This window comes from Bicyclus anynana, chromosome 2 (assembly GCF_947172395.1).
Source record: "Bicyclus anynana chromosome 2, ilBicAnyn1.1, whole genome shotgun sequence".
NCBI lineage: Eukaryota > Metazoa > Arthropoda > Insecta > Lepidoptera > Nymphalidae > Bicyclus > Bicyclus anynana.
This window is the reverse complement of record NC_069084.1, coordinates 13,336,567-13,357,426: the sequence shown is the minus strand read 5'-3', so window position 1 is coordinate 13,357,426 and position 20,860 is coordinate 13,336,567. Positions and strand designations below refer to the sequence as shown.

The window sequence follows — 20,860 nt, the reverse complement described above, 5'->3', positions numbered from 1 at the left end:
AACTGTTTACCTCTTTGTCGTCTTAAACAGTCAAACTGGTCTTTTAATCTAAGCTTACTTGAAATAATTGAATTAGAATTTAAATTTGCTTTGTGTGCTAAGTTAATTTGCTTATATCAAAATAGTCATCTTTGTATAATAGAACAGCTGTTCAATTCTCCCTAGCATTGATTCAATTTAACATTAGGTACACTGTATCAAACTCGATCAAAATTGATTGAAATTTACCAAAGAGCTTCTGTCAAAGGCCTCGGTTTTGAGTCTCTTTTGTTTAATTTTCCCTGACGCCATATTTTCAGAGATACTTTGGTAATTGAATTCCCCTCCGCGAGTTCCAAATCAGTTGGTAACAAAGTTTGATCATTTCGTTTAACTTTTATACAGTTAAGATTACAATTGAAAAAGAATTTAAGGATTCTAAACGATTTATTCTTTCACATCAGTGTTTTATTTTAAGATTAAAGTTATACGATACTATTTACAGATATTTCAAGAATTCTAAAACCTTGGACTAATTTTAGAATTCTAAGAAGCTGAAGCTGGAATGGCAGTGGGCAGGCCACATAGTTCGAAGAGCCCATGGATGTTGGGGTTCCAAGGTGCTGGAATGGCGACCTCGCACCGGAAAGCGCAGTGTGTGTCGACCCCCCACTAGGTGGACCGAGGATATCAAGCGGGTTGCAGGGAGCCGCTGGATGCTGGCGGCTCGAGATCGTTGTGCTTGGAGGTCTATGCAAGAGGCCTATGTCCAGCAGTGGACGTCTTTCGGCTGATAAGGTAAGGTAAGGACAAGATTTTGACGACCTCCGTGGTCCAGTGGTTTGGATATACTAGCCGGAGGTCCTGGGTTCGATTTCCGGAAGGGCGGATTGAGGTTTTCTTAATTGGTGCAGGTCTGGCTGGTGGGAGGTTTCAGCCGTGGCTAGTTACCACCCTACTGACAAAGACGTACCGCCAGGCAATTTAGCGTTTCGGTACGATGTGTAGAAACCGAAAGTGTGGATTTTTCATCCTACTCCTACCAAGTTAACCCGCGTCTATCTTAGATTGCATCATAACTTACCATCAGGTGAGATTGTAGTCAAGGGCTAACTTGTAAAGATTTAAAATAAGTATTTATAATATCAAAAAGTTATGAATAAACTGTAAATAATACACAAAGGGATATTAAATAATACAGTTTTAGTATGAAGGAGGCTCTCAAGCTACGAGAATGCGATTCATTGCCGCATTGTTAGATTTGCCTTTTCATCGCGCCCATTATAAAACGAATGAAACCAAGCGGCTGAAGGCGCTTTAAAAATTTAGCTTAATGAAGCAAGCGACAGCTACTGTGAAAAAATTACTAGCCAGTAATTTATATTGTAAAAAAGGTGGAGGAATATCATTTTACATTCAGGTTACCTTGAGTTTTTATTTCATCATAAAGATGAAATTTAAATAAGGTATAAACCTTATTTGAGCATTTCCAGCTAGCATGTTTCTTTAGACTTGAACCTTTTATCTACTTATCTAGCTGCAGATCTAATATCTCTATAAACTTGACAAATTATGGTTTCAAATGTAATCTTTTATCTATTTGATTTCATCCTCTATAAATTGGATTTTGAGGTAAAAATCATCTCTGACATCCAATGTTTCTGTGTATCTGTTTATTAAAAGCAAAAGTTTATTTAAGCCTAAAATATTTAGTACCCCTTAGTACCCCTAGTTCAAGTATTGCGTAAGTACTATAAGTGGGGTCTGGGTATCTGTTTTGCTTATTTTTAATGACTTGGGGGTAGGGGAGTCTAATTCTAAGGGGTAAGTACGTCAGCAGTAGTTATTTCCTTTTTACACATATGGCAACCCACACACTGTCTTATGTTATACGAAACGCATTTTTGGGGTAAGAGCTTTGCGTATTTTAGCTGACAAGTAGGTGGGGGTTAAATAATTGAACTAAATACGGCCGCTAACTAGAAGTTATTACTAACTGTACCAGCCAACCAACTAAATATGTATATACCTGTTTGGCACTCTTCTTTGCTTGTTTCTTTTCTCGGCTTTCCTTCAGCCTTATCTGTTTTAAGATGCCGACCAAGAGTTCATCGACGTTGTGCTGTATCCCAGACGAGGTCTCGATAAATTTGCTGTCTTTTGACGTCGCCAAAGCCTTACCCTCTGTAAAAGATTAACTGAATCACTAATTAAACTCTAAGCGGAGATGACTAATAAATTCACGATTCAAAAGGTTTTAAATGTTTAAAGATTGAAGATGTTTTCTTTTGATGTAATGGCAGAGAATACATACCAATCTACAAGGTAACGGTTTAGATGAACTGTGAATTTATTTTGAAGTAATAAAAAATTGGTGGTAGTTAAAGTAAATATTTTGATTTGGAGGGCACTTTTCTGACATTTAATGTATTAAAATTTTAGAAGTATTTAGTCTATATTTTGGAAATGATCGAACCCAAAATCTTTACCATAAAGCCGTTCAGGATTAAGTTTAAACGTTAAATCCGCAGCGCTTAGGGATGTCAAAGTGAAAACAAATATCGAAACTATAGCCATAACCATATTTCAATATATTATTTCACTTACACATCTATAAGCGCTAATGACGGTAAATTTGATAGTGTGTGTCTGGCATTAAGCAGTAGCAAAATTTATACCAACGCTTTAATGTAAATCAAGTCAAAAAAACCTACCATTAGTAGAGACCTGCCTGGCCCGAGCTAGGTCGGCTTTGTTCCCCACAAGCACCGCCGTCCGCTCTACGGTGAACTGCTCTCTCGCCAGGTAGGACAATAGTTCGTTAGCCCTGACAAATGAGCTTAGTGATGTAAAAGTGAAAAAAAAAACGAAATCATAGTCATCGTATTTCGATATTTTTTTTCATTTTCACATCTCTATGCGCGTTTGATCGTGTGCGGTTGGCGTTAAGTAGTCTTAAAATGTATACCTACCCTCGCTTTGATGTAAATTAAGTCAAAAGAACCTACCATTAGTAGAGACCTGCCTGGCCCGAGCTAGGTCGGCTTTGTTCCCACAAGCACCGCCATCCGCTCTACAGTGAACTGCTCTCTCGCCAGGTAGGACAATAGTTAGTTAGCCCTGACAAATGAGCTTAGTGATGTGAAAGTCATCAGGTGAGATTGTAGTCAAGGATTAACTTGCCAAGAAAAAAAAAAGTGAAAGAAAACTAAATCATAGTTATCGTATTTCGATATTTTTTTTCATTTTCACATCTCTATGCACGCTCGATCGTGTGCGGCTGGCGTTAAATAGTCTTAAAATGTATACCTACCCTCGCTTTGATGTAAATTAAGTCAAAAGAACCTACCATTAGTAGAGACCTGCCTGGCCCGAGCTAGGTCGGCTTTGTTCCCACAAGCACTGCCGTCCGCTCTACAGTGAACTGCTCTCTCGCCAGGTAGGACAATAGTTCGTTAGCCCTGACAAATGACCTTAGTGATGTGAAAGTGAAAGAAAACTAAATCATAGTTATCGTATTTCGATATTTTTTTTCATTTTCACATCTCTATGTACGCTCGATCGTGTGCGGCTGGCGTTAAATAGTCTTAAAATGTATACCTACCCTCGCTTTGATGTAAATTAAGTCAAAAGAACCTACCATTAGTAGAGACCTGCCTGGCCCGAGCTAGGTCGGCTTTGTTCCCACAAGCACTGCCGTCCGCTCTACAGTGAACTGCTCTCTCGCCAGGTAGGACAATAGTTCGTTAGCCCTGACAAATGACCTTAGTGATGTGAAAGTGAAAGAAAACTAAATCATAGTTATCGTATTTCGATATTTTTTTTCATTTTCACATCTCTATGTACGCTCGATCGTGTGCGGCTGGCGTTAAATAGTCTTAAAATGTATACCTACCCTCGCTTTGATGTAAATTAAGTCAAAAGAACCTACCATTAGTAGAGACCTGCCTGGCCCGAGCTAGGTCGGCTTTGTTCCCCACAAGCACCGCCGTCCGCTCTACAGTGAACTGCTCTCTCGCCAGGTAGGACAATAGTTCGTTAGCCCTGACAAATGAGCTCTTGGCCACCACAGAGTAAACAACCACGCAGGCGTGCGGTTCGTAAGTCGATAAGCAGTTTTCCACCTACAAAACAAATATTTATTTACCGATTTTGTTGAGCGAAACTTTGATATTGCTAACTAGCGATAAAATCGACTATTCTATGTTAATCATCATTTGATTAGCCTAATTTTGGTCTCTCTCCTTACAGGAGAGGGAATATGAATCTTAGACTCACAATATGATAAAAATAAACAAAATAATGTGTTAAGACTAAGAGTAAAAATGATGAATATTATCGTGTAATCAGATCAGAAGCTAATATTGGTACCTACTCGTAAATCAATGTTTCTTTAAGTTAGGTAATTTGTGTATTTCTCGATAAAGTGTATTTTTATTTCATTTCATTACATAAACACGTACTGTGTGCCTATTAAATACATAAAAATGAACGAAATGTAGAAAGCTTAGTTATAATTATAAAAATAATAAGTTTATTTATTCGTCAGCTCTTTGTCTATGTATAATTTGTTTATCAATGTATGTATCAATAAAAATGTAATTTCATTATATATTTGATGAGCTTCTTAATAACATCAAGAGTCAAAATAATATCGATCCTTTTGGAGATTTTTCCCCAAAATAAAGACAAAATAATAGTAGAGATATATAATTTGGTAGACCGATTTAGTTTCCAACTCTGTGTTTAGTTTAGAATATTTTCTATAAGCTATTAGGCGAAATGTAATTCACGAGAGGGAAAGTTTCGTAAAGGTTAAATCATTCTAGAAACCCAATATCTACTAAACTTTCGTTCGAGATTAGTACATGAATTGTATGCGCATCATGTCTGCTCAAATAAAGGGTTGTCGGACTGTCTCGTGTTTAAGGAAAAGTATCTACCCACCTATACATATATAATTTGTATTTGTTTTGAATTATATGTTGAAGTAGATACAGAGATACATCCATATACAACCTCAGAAACCTCAGAAACTTGTCTAAATAATATCAAGTATAAAATAAAAAAAATTAGACAATGAAATTTTCGTGTGGCTCTAGGACTCAGATTGGGTACACCATTGTGCTTAGAGCACAAATGTCCAAGTGGAAAAGAGGTGAGTAAATTTGGAATCCACGGGCCTTCATGCCAAAGGAGTGGCGGTAGGCTATTTCGGCATGGCTCTCTTAATGATATAATAAAAAGGGCTCTTGCCACCATAAATATTCCTGCGCTAATCGAGCCGTCAGGAATCAGTCGGAATGATGGCAAGAGACCTGATGGATTGACGCTGGTACCCTGGGAAATAGGGCGGGCCCTAATGTGGGACGCTACATGCGTCGACACATTAGCACCGTGTCATATCAGGGAGACAGAATCAAGACCGGGAGCCGCAGCAGAAAAAGCTGAAACCGGTAAGTGGCTCAAGTATGCCTCTCTGACACAGAGTTACATATTTGTACCTTTTGCCGTGGAGACCCTTGGTCCATGGAGTCGCAGTGCCAAAAAATTTTACCTACCGAATAATTTCACCGCGGCTAGTTGCCTCGACTGGTGACAGAAGGGCTGGTTCATTTTTTGTGCAAAGGATCAGCCTGGCTATCCAGCGCGGAAATGCAGCCAGTAATCTTGCCACCATTCCACGTGGGCATGATTTGTATAGTTATTAGGATAAGTTAGCTTAAGTTGCATATTGTATTCTTTCTCAATAAAAAAAAAAAATATATAAAATTGATTGATTAGATTGATGCACCTGATTGAATGTAAATGTTTATGACAACATTCATCAGTTCTCCTATATATATATTATATCACATAATAACCCTTCGCCACATTATTCAATTACTTTGGTAATAGATTAATTTTCCATAATCATGTTTATCACAGTCTTAAATGCTATAATTAACACTTTTACATACAATTAATTAAAATAACGTTGATTGTAAAGTATTTGTATACCTGTACAAGAAATTAATTATTCAAAATATATTTTTTTAACTAGCGGACCTGATCAAGCTTCGCTTTGACTTATATGCACTTCTTCTCTATCCCTACTCTACCCCTACCCTGCCCCTACCCTACTCCTAAACGTTAGTATGGGAAATAGAAAATGGTTGTTTTTATGGTTTTCCCAGCAATTATTCAAATTTTTCTCACCTTTTAAACCTTCCCTATCAAATATTTCACGAATATATACATATAGATATTAATTTATATCATCTTGGTCAAGACCCAGATGTAAATCCGTCCAGCCGTTCTCGATCAATTGATTTTTATATTTTATATTTATAGATAGAAGATATATAGATAGATTAGTAATGACTAACCGACATTTCTGTGCTGGGGTGATCGATAAATATGAGTTCAGATTCTTCACCGTCCAGCAGCACCGACACTGACTTTTCTCCAAATTCATCATCTGCAACAAGTATGTCATGGATAACCAAGAAATATAATATTCACATGAAATATATCAGTCTGTATACTATGTATATATATTTTTATATTATATTATGTATATGAAATATTAGCAGATGCCATACAGTTTCACCCGCGTAGTTCCCGTTAACGTAGGAACACAGGGATAAAATATAGCCTATGGCATTCGGGAATAATGTAGGCTATATTATCCTCGAGTGCTATGGGTATATTTTATGTGAAACAGTGAAATAATTTTTGGAATCGGTTTAGTAGTTTCGGAGCCTACTCAACGCAACAATCAAATCTATGTTTTTTATAGTATTAGTATAGAAGTAGGTATATATATCTGTATATATTATGTAAAGTGGCATAAATGTAATGATTTTTATACATGGAAGCAATAATAACAACATTCCAAAAATAAATACAAGATAAATAAAAATAGTTCAACGAATTTACGTTGGGTATGTACTTATTTAAAAACATGGATATCTATATAGAACAATAATTGATACACAAATAAGCGATGAAATTACAATACAACAACAGACAATACTCTATAATTATTTATTTATAATATTCTAATTTTGTTTTAATTTTATTACAATCTATCTTTATTGAAAAATTGGAACTGACTGATAATATAAAACATGCGTAAAATAGTCTAAATATATGCAAAAAAATATGTATTATTATGAAGGTACAACATATTTTTATAATAATTAATTTCATATTATTGTTATGAATTAGTTAACCAACGCTGCAATAAAGTTAATTTTATTAATTACAATATAGTTAAATGTCTAGGTAACTCTGAGATTCATAACTAGATTCTAAGTCACTGAGTGAGCGATAGAGCGAGGTGTGCTCGGAGTAGGTATCTCTGCTTGGAGAAATCAGAAATGGGGAGAGCAAAGTTACCGACATAGATCAACGAGTTGCAAAGCTGAAATTGGCGAGATATCCTCGTACATAATTCGAAAAGACAATGGACGTTAGAGTCCTAAGATGCTGCAATGGTGACCCCGCACTGGAAAGCGCAGTTTTTCGACACCGTACAAGATGCAAGATACCCTACTAGATGCAAGACACCCTACTAGATGCAAGACACGCTACTAGATGTAAGACACCCTACTAGATGCACGGCTACAAGAGACCTCAAGCAGTGGACGTCCGTCGACTGATAGTGGTGATTGATGTTGATGAACTTAGTTATTTAATTCCTGGACTCGCCCAGGGAATAAATATTTTTTATTCAATATAAATCACGAAAGTAAAACATAAATTATCGGCTGTAATCACGAAAGTGAAAAAAAAATATTTTATGGAACAACAACAGATAATTATTAACTCTAGCCGTAGAGTATAGAGCACGTATGTTTGTATAAATTTACATATTTCAAAATAATCTTCAAAGTCAACATAACGAACGCCATCCAAAATATTCAGCAAAATTGATACGATGAAGTCATAAAAAAATACTGACAAAGTAAGTACCTACACATACCATATATACATATATTATAGAAGATATATTATATCTTCTATATAATATATTTTTAAAATGTCTTTTTTTATAAACACGTTTAATATAGGTACGTTTAAAATACGGGAATTGATATTGATTTGTACAATAATTATTTTAAATGTTTACACGTTTTACACCTTGCTCGAACGCTTGTGAATGTTTCATCTCTCGCCTGTAAATTGTAGCCAATTACGTTTATTGATTGTTCTATTAATAAATAGCAGCAGTTTACCTGCGGCACTTATTCATCTGTTTTCTATAAACATAAGATTTACTGATGTTAATGTTAATAACTCTTTTTGATTTATAGTATCAACTACCATACAATAACGTTAAAAGTTAAAACTAGAGAATAAAGGAATCTGAGACAAGTTAAACTTTAAAAATTTTCAAAATATCTTCAATGTACAAAATGTACAGAATTCGTAAAAGTATAGATTCTAGATGGCGCTGGTAGTCCGTTATGTCACGGTAACGTTTGCTGTTACAAATGGTATAAGTAAAATCTCAAATTCGCGAATTCGATCAGTTTTATTATAAGTAGGAATAGATTTACCTAGTACCTAATATATTTTCGTTTTCATTTCATTGGGCGATAAAGTCAAAGTCAAAATTCATTTATTTCAATTAGTCTTAGTTTTACACTTTTGAAACGTCAGTTAATGTTATTATTGTACAAACATCACTGAAATAGGAATATTCATAAAGTCAGCGTAAACTTGAAGAACACTCCGCCTTTACCTACTGCTAATTGGGTGTCCCACTGTAACACTAATGAGGCACTTGCCACAGCACAGAACGTCCTGGCACAGTCACCAACATTCATTACAAACTCTGTAACCATTAAAATCCCTTTGAAAATATACTAAGATTATTTAAGTTGGTATTCTTTTTAGTGTTGTTATTGACAGTGTCAGTTAGCCCAGTGGATATGACCTCTGCCTCCGATTCCGGAGGGTGTGGGTTCGAGTCCGGTTCAGGGCATACACCTCCAACTTTTCAATTGTGTGCATTTTAAGAAATTTAATATCACGTGTCTCAATCGGTGAAGGAAAACATCGTGAGGAAACCTGCATACCAGAGAATTATATTCATTCTCTGCGTGTGTGAAGTCTGCCAATCCGCATTGATGGACTATTGGCCTAACCCCTCTCATTCTGAGAGGAGACTCGAGCTCAGCAGTGAGCCGAATATGGGTTGATGACGAACGACGAATTGACAGTGCTTATCATCATCATATCAGCCGATGGACGTCCACTGCAAGGCATAGGCCATTTGTAGGGACATCCGAACATCACGATACTGAGCCACCTGCATCCATCACTGATGTTGTCAGTCCGCCTGGTGGGGGATCTACTAAAACTACGCTTACTAGTTCGGGGTCGCCATTCTAGCACATTAAGACTCCAACATCCATCGGCTCTTCGAACTATGCGCCCCGCCCGTTGCCACTTCAGCTTCGCAACTCGTTGAGCTATGTCGGTGACTTTGGTTCTTCTGTGGATCTCCTCATTTCTGATTCGATCACGCAGAGTTACTCTTAACATAGCTCGTTCCATTGCCCGCTGAGTGACTCTCCGATGTATCAGTATAATTAAATAAAAAGCTAAAATAAAATGTTGAAAAAAAACTTCACTATGTAAAGTTAAAGAAAGAATAATAATGCTAGTGGGTTGTAATAGCGGTTATATTGAGATATGACCAATGTTAACGGAACATGACTGAATTTAACGTGGGCAAAGTCACAGTAAATAGCTAGTAAATAATCTTATTAGCACAAGCACGGTCAAGTAGCGTTCACTATAATACTTTTGGCTAGCAGAAAACTCTCCACAAAACCGTTGTTTGGGAAACTTCCACGGTTTTCCAATACTAATGATGCTCTTATACTTTTCTAAGAAATTTGTTTTATTTGCCTTACGGGTATAAAGGACTTTGCACACGAAGGTAAATATTATTAAAGGTAATATCGATCAGATTTTGTAGCAAAGAGTAGTTTTGTAGGGGCTATTTCATTGTAATAAGTATAGCCATAGAAAACCCTTTTACTAGCCTTTTATTAGCCTACCCTTTTACTATTTTGTACATAACACCGACCTAAATAACAAAGTTAGGGTTCCGTAGTCCACAAGGAACCCTTAGTTTCGCTATGTCCGTCTATCTGTTCGTCCGTCCGTCTGTCTGTCGTGACTATTATTACTAGAAAGCTGTAATTTAGTATGAGTGTGTACATTAATACATTTTTTAAGTTGGTCGACTAATTACTCTTTAAATAGCGATTGCTAATTAGCCGTTATAGTTTTCCTTGTAAATTCATTATATATCCTACTTTTGTGATTTTTTTTACGTATCCATAAATAACCGTTTAGCCGGTAGAGAGTGGAGACACTTGACTCTAACAAAAATTAGCTCATAAAAGCTAATATTTTTCAAACGGATCCCTAAATCGAAAAGTGTTGTAAGAAGACCATATCTTTAAAGATCTATCCAACGATGTCCCACACTATGGGACAAACGAGTAAAAAAAAGTTTATCTCCACTTTACATGTAGGGTATACTTACATGTTTCCTAAAAAATTTTTTTTGTTCAAATATTTATGTCAATTTACAGTTTTCTAGTAGTAAAATTTTCGCGCTAAATCACGGACGGACGGACGGACAGACACGACGAAACTATAAGGATTCCTTGTGGACTACGGAACCCTAACAATATAAAATTGCATACTAATTCCGTTGTTAATTACAAAAATAAAGTTGTCAGTAAAATTACCTAGTGTCTGTTAAAATTAGAAAGCTGGAATTTAATATGGGTTTACGTTTACAAATTGATAAAAAGAAAATTTGACAAAAAGAAATCTTTCCCTACATGCAATACGATGAATATGATGATATGGATGAATTTTTTTGTCGTCTATTCCATGGTGTCGTGTCGGGTATCGTTATCAGTAATTTTGCACAGTACATAAGGGATTTTGTGATAATTTAACCTACGGAACCCTATACACAGCGCGTAGCCCGACACGCACTTGTTTAAGGTTGAATTTGCAATGCGACTACTTGAAAAGTCCACCCTAAAGTTGTTTTTGGAACTCCTTTAGTGGGGTGAGTCAATTTTTTTTATAATTTTTCAATGATACGAGTTCTACTCGTAAGACAGAACAGAAAGTTCCAGCTCGTAGTAGTTGCTAAAGAAAGCCTAGTGGCAGTTTGACACTGAAAGAGACAAAAAAATCTTGTGCGTCTCGGAACGCTCAACAGAAGTGATAACTTAAACCTATTGCCGTATTTGTGAGAGAAAGGGAAGCCAGACAGAGTGGCGCCGTAACGCGTTACGTTACGATGCGGTTTACCCTCCCGTTAGAAGTTATCAGTTCAAAATCTTTTTTCTATAATATTAGTAAAGAATATAGATTGTCTTCGGCTTTGGTGTTTTATGTAGGTGCGTTGCCGACCTTATTTGGGAGTCGGGTAATATATTTTTTACTCCCTTTCCGTCGAAACCGGGCAACATCCCTTCGGGTTGCTATGATGAATAGCACAAAAACTCTCTAGGGACGTAATTAAATAATAGACTCGGTATTTTCTGTATAAACGTAATATTGCTATGTAATAAGCTCGTAATGTTCTTGCTATTAAGATTTTCATACCAGACATGAGTATTTATGTTAGTGGGCACATTATACTTATAGTATTAATACTTATCTTTATAGTTTAAATTAATATCTTAATTAAAAAATGAAACTCTAGCTGAATACATCGGAAGGATTTTCTTTATATGTTTGTTTGTTGAAATGCATTAATCTCTAGAACTTGTAATCAGATTGTAAAATTTTTTTTCGTACACATAAATGATAAGTATGTAGTCAGACTCATGAAATGTATGCTCTTTAAAATTAGAAGAATAAAGCTTTTTCATCCGTTTGTGGGCATCATAATAAATCTATTATATGAATTGAAAAACAGTGTTTTAGGAAAAGATTTAATTTTAAAAACAAATAAACCCGTAACGTGGTAACTTTTTCATTTTAATTAAAAGAAGATTAGGTTTACCTTTATAAATACATTCTAGAACTCGAAATGGTATAGAAAACGTTATTTGTGCTGAAATCCATTTAGTTAATTACGACAAACGAAGACTTTTTTGTATCATTTGAAACTCGAAGAGATTTTGTCCAATGTGAAAGGGAAGCGAACAAAAGCGCTGTTACCCGGACCCGGATAAATCTTGTACGTCCATTACAATACGTTCAATTTCTACATACATATTATATGCTTTTTTTATTTATTTTTGTATAAGAGAATAAAATATACATGAAACGAAGAAATTAAAAGGCGGTCTTATTGCTAATTAGAAGACGCCGCGCGGTTTTACCCGCATGCTTCCCGTTCCGTAATAAAAAAGGAGATAAAATAGCCTATAGCATTCCTTGATAAATGGGCTATCTAATACTAAAAGAATTTTTCAATTCGGACCAGTAGTTCCTGAGATTAGCGCGAACAAACAAAGTAACTCTTCAGCTTTATAATTATAATATTAGTATAGATCAATTCCTGCACGACAACCTAAAATGAAGTAATTGAATAACCAGAACGCAGGATTTTAATACGACTAGCCGACGCCCCGCGGTTTCACCCGCGTAGTTTTCAATCCTATAAGAATACGGAGATAAAATATAACCTATGACACTCATAAATAACGTGGCTTTGTTGTGGTACATGAATTTTGAAAATCAGTTCAGTAGATCCAGAGATTACCCCTACAACACCACGAACTCTACATCTTTACAATATTAGTAAAGAGTAAAGAATAGCTACGAACCTCCCATTTGCATTGCACATAGAACACGACGGAGTCGTAGCCGCTCCAAATACAAAATTCAAAAACGAATACATTCTCGAGTCAGTACGGCACGAAGCGTCGCATCAGTAACTTAAAAAAATATTATAAAAAAAGGGCGCCTTATGTTTTAAAATATTTTAAAAACTGTTCATAAAACTAAATAAATAAGATGGAGTACTTTTTATTGGTAATTATTGATTACTATATTAATTTACGTAATTGTTGTTAGTGTTAAATTTTGAAATACAAATTTTGAAAAAAAAAAATTTATATGTGGATGTCAAGGAGACGCGTGACGTTTGTTTTTTTATGGGTTTCACCGCCTTCACCACGCTGCTTGTAAAGACTCTGTATGATCCTTACTCTGTGTATTTATAAAATACATTATAATAAAATTAAATCTTTTCCTTGATACGAAAAAGTGTAGAAATCTATCTCGTATTTCTTTTCAAACGAATAAATCAGCAGGTTTCGCCATAAAACACGATAAAGCTGTAAGCCGTAATCGACTTGGTATTGTTGTTTATTTACAAAGTTCGACAGTATTGTTTCAATTGGAACGATTCAATTTACCTACGATTCATTAACTGAATTACGATAAGCATCAACAGATCACAATCTCACAACAGACCTAATTAAAGCTATGGAAGACATATTAGATCAAGGTAGATAACGAATCATCGTTATTTATCAAACTCATCATCATCATCATCATCATCATCATCATCATATCAGCCGATAGACGTCCACTGCCGAACATTTGGCTTAGTTTTTTGAATGTAATCGAATGCGAATATGGAATTCCTTGAAATGTTATAAGATATTCTTTCCACGTTCTGCACTTTCAAATCGAAAAATGGAAATGACGGTCTATATGAAAATATGGATGCAAAAGCTTCAGCAATCTTGATCATAATATTATAGTATTGCAGGTGTGCGACAGATGTCTAGCGGGTATATATAATATCTACCTCGTTAGGGTTTATATTGCACAAATATTTGAAATAATATGAAATATTAATAAATGATTGTGTAAGATTAAATTTTCAATACTTCTACTAACTGTATACAGCAAATGAAATAATAATCTTTCTCAAAAGGGTTAAAGGGTTACTACAGAACTAGATCGATCAAATATTTTTGGGTATAGACAAATATTATGCACACATTTTTGTTTCTCTATCTAATAGCAGAAACCACAAAGCTACCTAGTTAGACAACAAACGCGAAAGTTTGTAAGGATGTTTGTTACTCTTTAACGCTGCAACTACAGAACGGATTTCGCCGAAATTTAGAATGGAAATAGATTTACTCTGGATTAACACATAGGATACTTTTCATCCCGGAAAAAAAACATGGTTCCCGCGGGATATGTGAAAATCTACATTCCACGCGGGCAAAATCGTGGACTTTCGCTAGTATTATTATAATTAAACAAACAATGTCCTATGTATATAGGGTATGTATGTTCATATATTCATCCGTTGAAGTAGTTTTTTTTTTCAAGGAAAAGGTATAGTACTTACCTAAATATTTATACATCCATACATTTACATACAATTCTGATCAACTTATTTGTATCTATCTCATTCTGTAACCTTTAAAAAACAAAAGCAAAAGTATAAAGTGGATAGGTTTAACATACACATTCAAAAAGTGAACTTACCGCGTTTTACTTCACCAGATAGCAATAAAAAGAAGTAATTTTATTTACAAAAGGAGCATTAGCCAGCCACATACAACTATTTTGCTATAAAATATAGTGTATATGTACAGTTTTAGCTGTGGTTACAGTAAAGCGTTTATAAATGACACAGTGTAAAAACGTAACCAGTAGTGTAAAAACTATTTATTATAGCAAACATGCAAAATAACAAAGACAATCCAGTTATTATCTCAATTTTGTACCTCAAAGGAACCGATAGCGTCTGCCACAGAGGCACAGGACATAAATCACTTAAGCCAGCCACTGACGATCAAGTAAGCTCACATGCCTGCTTCGCTAACGGCTTGACAGCCGATAAAACTGATCGTGTGTTGATCGCGATGACATCATGCCGATCGAGACCAACTCGCAATCAGTTTTATCGGCTGTCAAGCCGTTAACGCTGCAGGCATGTGGGCTTATCGGATGGTGAGTGGCTAACATTAAGCTGCGTAATTAAGAATTTTCTGAAAATTCTTAAGAAGCTTTTTAACCTACTATTTATTGTTCAGTATTATAAGGTAGATATAAAATATACGAAATATGATATCTGGACCTGACCAATAACTTACCCTCGCTTTAATGGCATTCATATTTCAGAAATAAGGGTATAATATAATAGTAAGTTATTGAAGGGTCTGCAAGGACAAATGCTATTAATTTTTATTTCAATCAATAATTTTAGTATAAAGGTTTAGATTTATTAAAGTTTTCAATATATTATTACTTACATTAGAAAGTTTTGTAGAAAGAGATTTTGGACCAGTTAAAATCTTGTAATAATAATAACTCAATTATTTTTAACGGTCCAAGTATATTTGGCGATTAGGTACAAACTTAAGCAAATGGAGTAGTTATTAACTGAAGTAGATGACTGGTTGCAAATTTACACTGTGATAAGCACTGTAACTAATTTACAAAACTAATTTATCTAGACACAACAGCCACTGGCTAATTCTAAAAACTAGAATAGTAGATAAATGTAGGCTAGTACCTACAAGTTGTTACATAATAACGTAACTTTTGTTATAATATCATCATAAGGGCTAAAGCTCAGAAACTACTTTCTGAAATTTATCATGATTCAGCAATATCAAAAGCATTCGCCTAATAGAAAAATATTTTTATTGATATTGAATTAACTTATTCACAAATAGCGATATTGAATAACAAAGAGTCAAATAGATTTTATCAGTATTTCAAAAAGCAGTAAATAAAGCTTTAGCTGAATTCGCAAGAAACTTAAAGAATAACTCTATAGGGCGAAAACAATCTTTTATATCAATATGCAAAACATTTTATATATTTTTTGTAAATACTAAATATATCTCAGAGCCCTTTTCAGTTTTCATAAAACTAAGCCCTCATTCGCACGAGAGTTTTTTAACGGACGTTAATCAAGCGTTCAAATATTGAATTAAGTTAAATTAAGGTCTATTTTTAACGCCCATAATTAAAAATGTAACACTACTCGCAAAAAAGCGTCGTGTTTTATAAACGCTGGCATGTGACCATATATACTTGGGAATGCATTTGTTGAATTTGGACGCTTTAACCTCGTGCGAATGAGGGCATAAAAATTACAAAGAAACATTAATTAATTAAAAATATAGTATAAAAGATTGTCATTATTAGAATTATTTAAAGAAACCACAGAACAAAGAGCACATCTGCTGCGGTGATAGAAACCCATAGAGTATAATTAGACACTATAGTTGCTATTTTGAATCACCCTAGCTGACTTCCACCCACAGGGTGGAATTGATCGCATGGTAATCTCGTAAGATGCCTTTCCCTTGCATGCGCGTACCTATTTGTGGCCTAATAACTTACCCTTTATCACATAATACAATAATAGTATAGTCATTGTTATAGAATACATTATTCTGAATTAGATATTTCCGAAAGTCCCGCGCTTGTGTGTATAAACCGACGATTCGTTTTGTTAGAAAAAACTGTACAGAATTCAGATGAATGAGAACTTAGCCCTTATTCGCATGTCAGTTTTTTTAACGGACGTTAAAAGCGTTCAAATATAGTATTAAGTTAAATAAAAGGTCTATTTCCAACGCCCATAATTAAAATGCAATACTGCTCGAAAAAAAGCGTCGTGTTTTAAAACGCTGTCGTGTGAATATACTCGTATACTTGGAAATGCATTTGTTGTATTTGAACGCTTTTTTAATGCACGTTAAAAAAACTCTTGTGCGAATAAAGGCCTACACACCAACGTTTATGTTAATCAATAGTTTATTGTCAAACGCTAGTCTGTTGACCTTAAACCCAAAGCCTAACTGATTTTTAAAGTAGACAGACTTTACAATTTTACAGGGTTACCTCATAAAATCTTCGCATAGCCGATCCTTGTGCCATTTAATATTAAAAGCTCTAGAAACTTCGTGATTACCCAACCAAACAGAAAATGTTAGTTACTAGTTTTTAACCGACTTCAAAAAAGGAGGAAGCTCTCAATGCAACTGCATGTTTTTTTGTATGTATGTTACTTATAAACATTGCATTTTACACATAAATTATCACTTTATAAATGCAAAAATGCTAACCAATAACAGTGCAACCGGCATTAAGTTGAAACGAAATAGATTGGATTAGAACTAGTCCGACGTCATTGGACGACTATTTGTCTATGTCTCTTCACTTGGTCGCATGTTACCAGGTAATTTGCACGTATAGCGCTTACCCTAGTTAAAAACCGCGTGCACACCACTCCAAACCACGTGTACATTTCACAAAGCAACCGCTCGGCTTAATCGAGCGCAAAGATCCTGCTTATTTGTCCCGGCATTCTCGCCTACGCTCCGTCGGTTATCTATAGTTTACTTATCGCACAGTTCAGTATAGACGTAAAAAAAAGAGAACCAAATAGGTACACATCGATTTAAAGGCCAGTAATAGCCAGATCTAAGTCATTTTATAATTGAAACGGAACATGTTAAGCCCAAGGTTCGAATCAGGTCTTTAACTTTTCAGTTGTGTGCATTTTAAGAAATTAAATATCACGTGTCTCTAACGGTGAAGTAAAACAAAACTGCGTACCACAGAACTTCTTAATTCTCTGCGTGTCTGAAGTCTGCCAATCCGCATTGGGCCTCTCCTCAGCCATGAGTCGAATATGGGTTGATAACGACGATACTGAACTCACTCCCTATAATAAGTGTGTGTGTGTGTGTGTGTATGTGTATGTGTGTGTGTGTGTGTGTGTGTGTGTGTGTGTGTGTGTGTGTGTGTGTGTGTGTGTGTGTGTGTGTGTGTAGCAATGAATGAAAAACCCACGACTAATAACTTCCCCGCACGCACGATTTCACACCCGCGCAATCTTTTTTGTAAAATATTAAGCTTGTAAAAGTTTAATTTTTGTTTTCCACCCCCTACTGGCTAAACGGTTGTTTAAAAATTGCATACTGAAGTTGTCAGTAAGATAGCTCAAAGTCTATTACAATTAAAAAGATGGAAATTGGTATATTAATTACTTCTATAAAGTGGTAAAAAGAAAATCAAAAAAAAAAATATATATTTCGGGTCCCTTCCCTGCATGTAAGGAAGAATTTTTCATCGTGGTATGGTATTTTTGTGCATTACATAAGGGATTAAATTGCTTAATCTACAGAACCCTACACTGCGCGTGACCCGACACGCACTTGGCCGGTTTTTTTTATTTTATTACTTGTTCAGTTTACGCGTAGCTTTGTAACGTCGAGGTGCTGAGTCAACCCGCAGTTATCACTTATCTGTAAGAGCGCTGTCTCACAGAACATCAATCTTGCGGAATAAAGCTGTCTGAAACTCCATATAAAAGTCGTCGATATTCGTTCAACTGGCTTTTACTGATAATATTTTTTCATACAATTGTAACGTTTTCAACAGAATGATATATTCACTTCTGTTCTTAGTAATATCAGCTATCTTAGTAACCATAACACATTCAAGTATTTTAGGTTTTAATCTATCGTGAGTGTTATTCATTTTAATTGATTATGAAACACGGTTAAAACTCACGTGATATTAGGTCTCTCACTCAAATAAATATATAAAATACCTGCTTAGTAAGATCGTAGGCACCAAATCATGATTATCAAAAATATTGTAGCCGAAATAAGATAAAATATCAAACAGATTTCCAGCCCTACCCCTACCCTACCCTACCCCTACCCTACCCCTACCCTACCCCTACCCTACCCCTACCCTACCCCTACCCTACCCCTACCCTACCCCTACCCTACCCCTACCCTACCCCTACCCTACCCCTACCCTACCCCTACCCTACCCCTACCCTACCTCTACCCTACTCCTACCCTACCCTAACCTACCCTACCCCAACCCTACCCCTACCCTACCCTACCCCTACCCTACCCCTACCCTACCCTACCCCTACCCTACCACTACCCTACCCCTACCCCGTTTTCTAATTATTATTAATATGAACTTTATACAATTACAATAAAGCTCAAATTGACTACGTTTTAGTTACAAATCATTTGTATGGGAAAAAGAAAAGGGCTATTTTAGGGTTTTTGGCAAAAAATTAAAGTTTATAATTAACAAATAAAAAATAGGGGTTGATCGTAGAGGGGTGAAAAATTGAAAGTATTATGAGATTTTTTATTGTAAGTCATCAAAAAATAAAAAAAAAATTTACCAAAAAAAATTATAGTTTTTAATTAACAAATAAAATATAAGGGTTGATCGTAGAGGGGTGAAAATTTAGGGTTGTATGTATTTTTGTATGCTGTGTCATAAAAAAATAAAAACAAAAAATTTTGCCTAAAAAATAAAAAAATAAATTTAGGGGTGGACTACCCTTAACATTTAGGGGGATGAAAAATAGATGTTGGCCGATTCTCCACCCTGGCCGACAATCACGCTAAGGATCACAAAAATCGGTCGAGCCGTTTCGGAGGAGTTCAAGTTCGAACACCGCGACACGAGAATTTTATATATTAGATTTGACGGCCGCGTGGCGCAGTGGGTAGTGACCCTGCTTCCTGCATCCACGGCCGTGGGTTCGATTCCCACAACTGGAAAATATTTGTGTGATGAGCATGAGTGTTTTCCAGTGCCTGTGTGTATTTATACATTATATAAGTATTTATATGTAGTATATAAATGTACATATATTAATATTATAATATCAACTATCTTAGTACCCAGAACACATGCTACTCTGTATGCTTACATTGGGGCTAGATAGTGATGTGTATTGTTTAAGTATATTTATTTATTATTAATATACATAATTACATTATACTTGTATAACCTTATAAAGTGCTACGAGATAGCTTTCGAAAATTCAGAAGGCTGCTTTATGTATAAAATTGCGCCCTACTTTATTTGCTTGAGTTGAAATGACAGCCTCCTAATGCAGCATCACATCAAAGACGTCCTGACGGGAGATATGATACTCGTATTTTATTTCATTTCGTACGTTCCTTATAATCTGCGACACGGTATAAAGCCCGATATGAAGTACTCGTAAGTCGCGATCGTCGGTATTTTTTATAATAGACCACTTTTTAGTGTCTATTATGAAAACTAATAGTTTCGCCATGTCCGTCTGTCCTTTTGTCGGCGGTTTAGCTGAATCTTAGCACTAGAAACTGTACAGGAAGAAAAATTATAAACGATAGTTTTTTGTTGTTTGTTGTTTGACATTGTTTGTGGCATAGACGTCAAAAAGGTATACCTACTGACTAACTAGTAAGAGAAATTTGCTAAAAACTTTGTTTCACTCGGGAGTTTCGAAATTTGACATTGTTTTTCGCAGCGTCAAAAAGGTATACTGACAGACTCAACGGACAGACATACAAACAAACGCGAAAAACAACGAAGTGATACTTTAAGGGATCCGGTTTTTCTTTTTATGGTAGAACCCTGATATGACTTTCTTGTCTGTTTGATACTTTGACTTGTTTACGTTCAGAGAATTATTATCAAATCCGACTAAATCTATGAAACAGACAGAGTTTGGCTTCTCTTGTCTATGTTCATTAGCATATTGTATCGACAGCAAAACGGCCTTGTAAGGTCACGAAAATTGTTTATATTATTTCTGAGCTCCTTAATCCGCTTATAACTGTTTGGATTTGGGTTAGACACTTGGGTTTTGCCATTTAAGGTGCGTTGTTTATAGTTTAACCAATTTTGGATATTGTGAAATTTTGTTGAAAATTGCTTTGGCATTATTTATTTAAAATATCTAGATTTTAAATGGGTTAATATAGTGGCAATAAATTAATGGCATCAATTTATTTTACCATTTTGGGATACATACCTAACTAGCAGTTTCACCGGCGTAAAGCTCGTGCGAATCAAATTGACACCTGGCTCGAAT

General features: G+C 35.4%; 1 protein-coding gene across 1 annotated transcript in view; it reads right to left on the bottom strand.

Moving 5' to 3' along the window:
* The window catches only part of LOC112050569 (uncharacterized), a 92,189-nt gene that overhangs the window by 4,846 nt on the left and 66,483 nt on the right, over positions 1 to 20,860 (bottom strand). Inside the window, exons 6-8 of the mRNA XM_052886022.1 lie at positions 6,348 to 6,439; positions 3,911 to 4,103; positions 2,009 to 2,163 (exon numbers count right to left, since the gene is read on the bottom strand). Coding sequence (XP_052741982.1) covers positions 2,009 to 2,163; positions 3,911 to 4,103; positions 6,348 to 6,439 — 440 coding nt within the window. The remainder of the gene's footprint in view (positions 1 to 2,008; positions 2,164 to 3,910; positions 4,104 to 6,347; positions 6,440 to 20,860) is intronic.